We start from the raw sequence: 9,905 nt of genomic DNA, 5'->3' as shown, positions 1-9,905 counted from the left end.
AGGCCAGCCTCTGACTCCAGAGACCAAGGGACAGGCAGCCATTTAAAAAAAAAAAAAGTGTACCAAGGCCTGGCTGCAAGTTGTACTCAGCACAGGTGTGTAACTGCTAAGAACCTGAGAAAGAAATTTCCTTGCCAGTGGCAAATACACCAAATAAGACTCCAATTTTAATAAGTTCAACTTTTATCTAGGTTTTTTGTTCTCCTATTGTTCTAAACTCACGTAATTTTTGTATTTTGGAAAAAATAAACAAACAACCCCCCCCCCAAAAAAAAAAACCCCAAGCCCCCCACAACCCTCATCTCCTCCATCTTTACTCATTATTTCCCATGGGACATATGTCAAATGCTTTACTGAAATGAAGGCATGTTATCTCTGCCACATTTTGTTTAGAAAATGAGTTCTCATTAAACACAAGCATTAAGGTAGTCTGGCAAATTACCTTTGATACATTTGATGCATTTTATTCCATTTTCCTTTTATCAAATGACTTCAAATATTCTCTTTTAAATTTACAAAAACCTTAAACGCTAGTGAGATCAAACTAACAGCTCTGAGCTGTCCTGACAGCCTTCCTTCCTCTTAGATATAGTTACTACATTTTGCTTTCCCCTGCCTCGGTTCTATAGCTGCACCATTGAACACAGTTAACAGCAGAGAGGCTATTTCCTTTACTGTCTCTTTCATAGTTTCAGCACACAAGTTACCTCTATGTCACTTTAATGCATTATATTCCTTAAATGTAGTTTTCCCTTTGGTACAGCATTCCTCATATCAGTAAGCTTTCTGACTTCACTTCCATTTTCAGTACAATCACCTTTACATTAAAGTGTTCCTTTGGTTTTGGGGTTCAATATGTACCCTTATTGCATAAGGACCCCACTTCTTTCCTTATGCTCTTTTTAGTAATACGACTTAAAAAAAAAAAAAAACATTAATTACTAGATTAGCATGACTTACAATGGCCAGGTCAGCTAATTTTGGCAGTTTAACACTATTTAGACAGAACTCTTTTTGCTAATCATTTTTTCCCGCACTTGCGACTGCATCTACCCTTTCCCACTCTTCCCTTCACCCTCTTCAACTGGGCTACCGCTAGTAATTTTTATGTAAAAATATTTTAGTCTCCAGTTCTCCTACTAGCACTTCTCTGTATGTCATCCTTCAGTGATGACAAATCCATGGTGCTTCTGCCAAAAGAAAGACTAGATGCCTCAGCATAAACATCTCAAGCCAGACTTTATGGGTTTGTTCCCACTACATAGTTTCTAGTATATTTTTTGATAAATCTCAAAGCAATTTGCAAGGAATGTTAGTCTGGTTGTGCCTGTTTCACTGAAGGGGAAATTAAAGTAAAGTGACCTGCTGAAGTTTGGATAGCAGATAAGTAACAGAGCCAGGAAGACCATACAAGTATCCCACATTTGCAAGTATCAACCAGCCAATACTGCCTGAAAAATTATTTTTAAATGATGCTGTCACAAAATAATTTGCTAAACAAACATATACAAGAGTTTATTCATTCTGAACCATTATTAAGTACAAACACATGTGGATACCTATCTTCCTATACAGATTAAAAACCTCTTTCCATGAGTCATGCTAAGCAGTGAGCTCTCATTGTCCCCAACRTGCATTATGACAGTGCAGCATCCTACAAGAGCAAATTCTATGATGCTAATATTACTTTGTAAACTTATAAATAACATTATTATTGCTAAAGTAATTCATAAATATCATAAATACATTGGCAGTTCCACTGAAGTATGCCAGGTAATATAGTGTTAGAAAGCTGGTAGACTAAATTTTGATTGTATTTCCTAACAGAGTGAAATTTTATCAGGTTGTCTCCATAGGAGACAAAATGGAAGAATGGTCCAGGACACTGTCATAAAACTTGATGGCTTTTTCATGCTGCAAAAGTTTTTCTTCAGGAAGACTTCCTCTGAACTCTTTGGTGTACTCCTGATTCAGATTGTTGTATCTGGGAGGGGGGATAGGGAAGAAAAATGGTAAAACAATTATCCTTTCTGTGACTGATTTCACCCATTGCTTTATTAGGTAATATTTTGCAAGTTGCTGTGTCTTTTGGGTCCTGGGTTTCTAGCAGCCAAGAAAATAGGGTAGCAATATGGACTTTCCTGAAGGATTCTAGGATTTAAGGATGAAAAGTGCCAAATTGGATGCATGTATTAATAATAGTAGTATTGTGCAGTTTTAATAAATTTAAAAAAGAAACAGGAATTAATATCTGGGATAATGTTCAAAAATACTCAGCGCTTTGCAACCATGGTTTTCTCCGAGAAGTTTGGTAAACTTTTTCTAATTCAAAGTTCTGAAGGCTGATTTTTCCCCCCTAAGTTAGTGTTTACCTGATAACCCCTCATCCTTTTTCCCCCCCTATGCAAAATGACAGGCAGGAGAATTTTATTTGGCACAGAGTGAAACAATTACATTTGACCTCAAACAATATATTTCACATTAGTTTTGGTTGCCTTCTTGAAAAAAAAGCTACATTGATTTTGAAGTGAAATGTCATTTTGAATTTTTTTCTTTTTAATTTGTCTAGGAAGACTTAAGAGGAAATTTGGTGACTTTCAAAAACCTGTTAATTTGTGGCAAAATTATTTGTTGAATTCAACCTAATTTCATGACCACTTTTTGACAAGCCAAAACTTCAGCTTTCATCAGGAAGCAACAGTTTACAGAAGAATGAAATGCCATTGTATAAAAGGAAAACAAAAAGTACATGGAGGAGAAACAGTTCCAACCACGGCTCAAGTCACAGTTAAAACAAGAAAAACAGAACAACCCCCCCCACACACCAGAATTGAGAACTAACCACTAGAATAAATGGACAGCTGTGTTTTGTGCTACGCTCGAAAGATTGACAAGATACTATGGTAATCTTCGACGTTGCAAAGTTAAAGCAATATGTAATAGAAAAGAAAAAATCTTTTTCTCAAAATTCTAATCAAATATTGCCCTTAGAAATCTTCCATTACTGTCATTGTCAATTCACGACTCCATCAAAGTTTCTGAAAATATTTTCAGAGAACTGCAGCACAGCGCCGAAGAGACAGAGTGCTTCTTGCACATGTCCCTTCCCCCTTGCAATGATATGGGTTGCTTTCCATTCCGTTATTGAGTAAGAGTATTGCGTACAAAACTGATAAGAATTAGCTGTGATTTATATTCTAGAATACAGTAGGCAGGCCAACTCTCAAACCATCCTGGATGCAAAGCTGATCGCAAATGTGAATCTGTGCATTATACAGTTTAAGCTCTATAGGTGGCTCAAAATTGCTTCCCACACGGAAGCTAACTGAACAATCATATTGTTTCCACCAGAAAGTTGCATTTATCTTATTGCCCAGTACTGCATCAGGAAATATTTGAGCATTATCCTGTTGAGACCACTGCATACAGTGTTGACCAGTAGTCTTCTTGCAACCCCCTCACCTGCTATCCTATGATCAAGATATATGCTCTTGGGGACAATAGCAATGTTTACCATGTATTTGTACAAAGCCAAGTGCAGTGGAGTTCAATACCATGAGTAAGATATCTTGGTGCTACGGTCTTAATTCCACGCCAACATATTTATGGACTTGTGCAAAATCCTCTTCTTTCTTCAAGACATTTTTGTATTAATAAAACCCTTTAAATATTTAAGGCTTTTTTTTTTTTTAATCTTACCATATCATTTTTACTGTGCAATTTCTCTTTTCAAGGCAGAAGAAAAATACTGAAGTCTGAAGCCTGAATGATAATGTATGATCTACTACTACCAATTCTTCATTACACACTAGCTTACAGATTTTACAAGAATTTCTTTCCATACCTGCTAATGAAACATCAAACTTTCATTTTCTCACACATACCTGTGTGCAATTGTCCAGAACCCCAGGGTGTTCACCATCATTAAGGAAGCCAAGAAGAAGAAGAATCTCTCCAATTTACCTTCATGCAACAAGTGTGGAAACCAGTTGCCTGGTAAAGCAGACATTTGAAGCAGAATAGTTTACCTTGCAGGATGAGACATGGCTCACATGAAAGACATGAAGATAAATTTGTGTAAGACAACCCCAGCAGGTGGTTGCGACACGACCCCAGCCCCATAGCTATTCATACAGACTTCATTCTCACAGCATCTGTGTTTTCTGAGTCCACAGTGTACTATGCTCCTGCTTTGCAGACAGGCAATAGAGATCCAGAAAAACAAAAGAACCTTCCTAACAAATGTGAAGCATAGTGGAAGACCTAGATTGGCACAGATAACACTTTAATGATGGTGCYGTCTTTCCTCTTCATTATCCTGTGCACATAAGTAGATGAATATCAAAAGTGTAAATTTTAGGAAGAGCCAGAATTAAGGTCACCTGTAGAAATCCTTAGCCACTCTCCTCATGCTTTTAATAGGCTCTTAAAAAAAAAAAAAATTTTTTTTCACTGCCTTGGATGGTACTCAATTACCAAGATGCTACCTTGTTCACTTTACCTTCCTTTATGGCCTTCCTTAGCCAAGTCATTATCTTGTACACTACATTCCTTTGCATGAATCACAGACTTTTTACTACCAAGGCTTTTGCCAATAGAGCATCTGAGACATTTTGGCAGCTTAAACTCTACTCAGTAGAGGGTATTGCCACCCATAAACACCCAGAATCTTTCATGCCTATATTCTTGTGTGTTTCAGTTTGCTACTATACTGCTTTCAATGCTGTTCACTGCAAACCCTCTACAAATAATAAGCTCAGGTGGTAAATACCTATGGAAATCAAGATGCTTAACAGGAAAGCAAGCCCCAGTTCCTTTGTGTCTGAAGACTCAGTACTTGAAGTACCACAATCTACTACAGAAACACATAAAACCAAGAGGAAAAAGAAATTACAGTGGATATAAAATATCATTGTCAGCTCTACAGCAAGATAACAAGCTCTTACACTATTTGGGAATACAGGTTGTATATTGCCTTGAAGAAAATAGAAATAGTGTCTACACAGCAAGTAGTGAAGTGCAAGTATGTAGAGTGAAAAAGCTGGTGCTGAGAATCCAATGCCAGACTCTATACTACTCAAGGGGGGGTTATGTCAGATTAGTTCCCATTAACAGCTGGAACACATCAGGCACAGGCATTTTTTTTGTTTAGTTTCATCCAAAATGAATGCAGTTTTTGTGCATGAAGATCACACTGTGATGCAAACTGATATACAAATATGCGGAGATGTTTGGGAGGTTCAATTCAAAAGCACATTTCTAGTCTGAACTAAAATACTAACATAGATGAGCCCAAAAGCACTTTCCTTTGCTCCCTGAAACTTCAGCATCAAATCCTCCCCCATCTGAATAGGGTAGCTATTCACCACTTGGATGGGCTAAAAGAAAGGGGAGGAGAAATAGCCTTCTTTGGCAAAGCTGTATGGTACAAACCTGATAGTCTTAACTAATCATTAATTGACCACAAGTGCCATCCATTGCTATTCTTAGCTCATCAACTTTTTTCTAATTAGATTTAGAGAGAAGAAACAGTTCTGCAACTCAGGAGGGCCACCAGTCAAAGGATCACCCCCAAGACATTTACATTTTTCTTTTTCCTCCACATCTCAGAGTTGTAAACACATTTCTTTTCAAAGTGGTTACCTTTAGCTCTCCTGGGATCAACAGGTAACAACTGCCATCAGTGCAGTAGTTTTCCTCAACTCCTCCACAGTTTGCTCCATGCCATGCTATCTTCCTGCCTGTCACCAAACAGCACCACCTCACCTCTGCATGTGCCGTTCCTTTTGTAGCATTATCTCAGAGAGAGTTTTAAAACGTATCATTTAACATTGTCAGTTGACTGAGCTCCTAGGTACTATAACTTCATTTTAGTAGCTTATAAACTTTTACTGTCATAATTCACAATCAGGTAGTTTTTCATTTTACATCCCCCAGTGGCCGATAGAACTCAAGGAGAGAGAAAGAGTGTATCTGATGAAAGAGAAAGCAAGCATGGGGCTCTGTACTACAGCTTGTCAAAGCAGAGTTCACACTGTCTGTTAGATTATTTACATCGGCTAGTCTAACTATATGAGCAGCAGGAGTTTCATAATGGAACTCAGTTTACAATGGAATCTGAACAGAAAATATGTACTTAAAATAGTACAGAGCTGTAGAAAAAAAAAGAATCTATCAGCTTCTAAGAGAACAGAGTAAAACAGACCTTTGAAACTGGCTTAATGCTAAGAAAGATAACATATTCAAGCATTGAAAGTGGGAATTGTTGATTTTATCAAGGTGAAATGCTAGCCTGGGAATCGGGAGATCTACTCCCTACTTTTACCACCAGCCTCCTCCATGACCTAGGTCAAAGATCATTGTTCTGTTTCCTCTCTTTTTTAAAAAAATTGTCGGTGTTTAAATATTAAAACCAAGACAATCACACAAAGCCTTTGAAAAATCCAGTATTACAAATCAGCAACAGTGTAGGCAGCAGCAAAGATTTACTTGAGCCAGAATTAGAGCGGGCATGATAAGATTCCAGCTCTATGTCTAGATTATTGCCCTAGTCAAAGCAAAAGGCAGAAGCAGGGCTTTCTTTTCCCTTCTGTGAGGGATAACGCTGTGGTGGTGGGGGCTCCTTCCTCTACACACAAGCAAGGGTGGCAGCATCCAGATTCTTCTCCTACTGCCAAAAATGTATTTTCATGAATGGGTACAGCAAAGAAATTTAACCATTTCCTAGTTTCAATCAAAAATATTTAGTTCTYGCTATTTTTTTAATGGAAGTTGGAGTTTTTCATGGAAGCGGGGAAGACGCGAACTATATTTTCTTCTGTTTACTTCTGTGGCACAGAGAATCCTCCACTGGCATGAAGTTTATAGGATAACAGCCACTGGTGCTGAAACTTCAGCCACAGGTTTCAGGCAGTGAAACTCCCTTTAGACACTTTAACACCTTATCCCACTAAAAGACAAGCTGTCTGCAGATTCCAGCATCTTGCATTGATTGGGTTTGGTTCATATTTTCAGGTTTTTACTCTCAGCCATGAACGCTAGGAACTTATCGGGCCAGTTTGGTTTTGATGGAATAAGATGCCCTGGGCACTACTGTTTTGAAGAGTTCAGAACTTTCTCWTCCTTTAATCAGCATGCAATATGCTAACAATTCAGTTTTCCCCAAAAGACACTGCCTTTGGGTTCTGTCAGTCCTTTACTTTTCTATGGAGATTGCCAACGGAAGTGCCAATTACAAGGTTGGTTTGTCACGCAGATAATTGCTCACTGGGAATTAACTTTCTAAAACAAGATCCTGATTTCCATTTTTATTCCAACAATGGAAATACTGCATGAATCACCACAGGGAATCAGAAGTTTCCTTTAGCTGTGTATATTTTAAAAGAGCCTTTAAAAAGCCTTTTTGGTTAGAGGTGAATTGACTATGCTTTTCATGGCAAATTTAGAACAGATTAAGAGACAAAGACCAGGAACAGTCCGAGGTCTTCTTCCAGCCTGCTGCCACACACTGCTGAAATGAAGCATCTGGTGAACTTTCACAGACGTTCTGCAGTCCTATCAATTTTGCATCAAAGATGCTCGGGTAGTATGAGAAGGAGCAATATTATAAAACACCCAGAGAAAACACCTGATCCTATAAACACAGGGAGAAAGGTAGGTGAAGCAGTGATCGAGACATGGGCAAAAACACCTTCCTGTGCTGCTCCTGGGGGATGACTGACAATGACAAAAAGATAGTGACACTAGCCATAAAAGAAGATGTGGAAAGGACTGTAAGCCAATGTTTGCACATATATTAGTGCACAGAAGGTATCTACTACTATGTGGCATCCTTAGAGTTCTCAAAGGATTCACAATGAAGCCCAAAGTTGCACAGGTAGGTATTCAGTTCGTTTACTGCTACCACCATAGAATTTTACTTTTGGGAAAATACAGAAGGAGCACAGGAAGAACATCCTACAGGTAAGCTTATTCTGTGTGAAACCCACATTTTATAGCTAATCTGCAACTATAGACCATGATTAGAAAAAAATTGTAATTCAGACCTTAGAAAAGGATTGTATCTCCTTCAGTCATTTCATCAAGTTAGGGGATACATGAGTGTTTAATCATCTCCAAATTAAAAGTCTCAGTCTGCCTCTAATCCTTATTAGCTAAGTAAGCACTGGTGGACACTACCATCTGGACTGCAAGAAATATCTTTTAGCTTTATCATCTTTGGTATTTAAAAATCACACAAGGCTCCAAACTGGARGGGGGAGAAAAAACCCTCACAAAAAAAGACAGTTCCCTGAAAACAAGCAGGAAAATTGCATCTGGGGCAGTTTCCTTCCTCTGACTTTTTTTTTTCCTCCTCATATATTTACATTAATATTTTTAGAGAAACATGTTCTGCAATGATTGGCATAGGAGGACAGGTTTTGCCTTGCATCTTCCTCAGTTAAAATGTTAGGAGAGGTAAAAGAACTAAAAGAAAGCAGTTTCCCAGCTTGTACTGAAAATATCACTGTCACCCATCATCTGTTTGCACTCGTCAGATTTCAAAAAAAAGCCTTATTTTATCATATTCACACCACCCTCCATAGATGCGTTAAAAGTGATTAATGCAGCTTAGACTGTGACTGATATCTGATCAACTTTGCCAATAAAAAAAACCAACAAAATTTAAGCTAGTGACATGAAACAGGATATAAAGGGGTTTAAATAATTTTGTCAACACCCTCCATGCTTCAGCACTTCACAATACACTTTGGAGGGTACTGTATCCTGAATTGCTTCATGGTAATCACGGTCCCATTGCTTAGAGATGGGAGAACCAGAAATAGTCTTGGCTCAAGTTCTAGAGAAACAAGAATCAGGGAACAAGCCAAAAGCACCATAGCCAAAGAGCCACACATTGAACCTTGCTATATTTTACAAAAGCATTGCTTAAACACTGCCTTCTTGTTTCAGCAAAACAGAAGGAATTTTGATTTCGGGTCTAATTAAAGAGAGTTCAGCTTTTTCTGGGGGGGGGGGGGAAGAGACATTCCTCCCTCCCCCCAGCACAGTTCAGGTTGCTTTGCTTTCCCCCCAGTTCCATAAATTGTCCAGATACTGAGCGTTTTAAAAGCTCCTTAAATAGAGTTGAAAAAAACCCAAACATGAGTGATGACAGCTTAATTTGTGTCACTACCTAAGAGATGTCACCATTCTATTCTCTCAAGCACTGTCATCTTTAGAAGGTTCAATAGGTAACCACCCAGGTTTTATCAATTAGAAAAGGATTATGTTGCTGATCTTTGTTTTTTTTCATCACAAGAACACCACAAGAAGTATAGTGAAAAATTTGGAAGAAATATAGTATTTGATACTACTTACAGAAGGGACATAACAACACAGAACAAGAGAATTTTGTACAGCRTTTCTCTTCAAACTAGGAAAAAAACCTAACAAACCAAATCCATTTTTTTGTTTTAAATAACCTATACCCAACTTCAGAAGTCTGATCCCAAGCCTACTTTGGTTTATGAAACTGCGGGACTAAAGTCTGGCAAGGGTGGATAGAGGAGAGGAGTATTCTAAATCTTCAGTCTGAGGGGTTATTTAAAAGCCGTGAATTGTGTCAATTGTGGTAATTTTTAATAATTCATCTAGTTCTAGCAGCAAAAACTGGGAAAGAGAAAGCCAGTGAGATGCTACATATTTGTAAAAATAAACTGTGGGGACCCAATAATATACTGTTTACATGCAAATACAGAAAGTAATCCCTAAGGGTTCTAACTAGATAATATGTTAAATATTTTTCGCTACATTTTCACTACAGCTTTTCAAGCTTTGCATAGGAATTCCTCTACATAAGGACTTAATCAGGCCAATCAAAAAAAATCAGACTGTCACCAAATCACTTCTGAAATTGCCATCTG

At 38.0% G+C, this 9,905-nt stretch overlaps 1 protein-coding gene across 3 annotated transcripts in view; it reads right to left on the bottom strand.

Annotated features, from left to right (window-relative positions):
- Window positions 1–1,498: 1,498 nt before the first annotated feature.
- The window catches only part of SLC15A5 (solute carrier family 15 member 5), a 41,671-nt gene continuing 33,264 nt past the window's right edge, over window positions 1,499–9,905 (bottom strand). For all 3 annotated transcript variants that reach the window (XM_026070460.1, XM_026070459.1, XM_026070461.1), the window contains 2 exons: window positions 3,885–3,993; window positions 1,499–1,984 (listed from right to left, as the gene is read on the bottom strand). In XM_026070460.1, coding sequence (XP_025926245.1) covers window positions 1,840–1,984; window positions 3,885–3,993 — 254 coding nt within the window. In that variant the 3' untranslated portion in view covers window positions 1,499–1,839. The remainder of the gene's footprint in view (window positions 1,985–3,884; window positions 3,994–9,905) is intronic.

This window comes from Apteryx rowi, unplaced genomic scaffold, assembly GCF_003343035.1.
Source record: "Apteryx rowi isolate R43461 unplaced genomic scaffold, aptRow1 scaffold_31, whole genome shotgun sequence".
Taxonomy (NCBI): Eukaryota; Metazoa; Chordata; class Aves; order Apterygiformes; family Apterygidae; genus Apteryx; species Apteryx rowi.
This window is presented reverse-complemented; position numbering and strand designations above follow the sequence as displayed.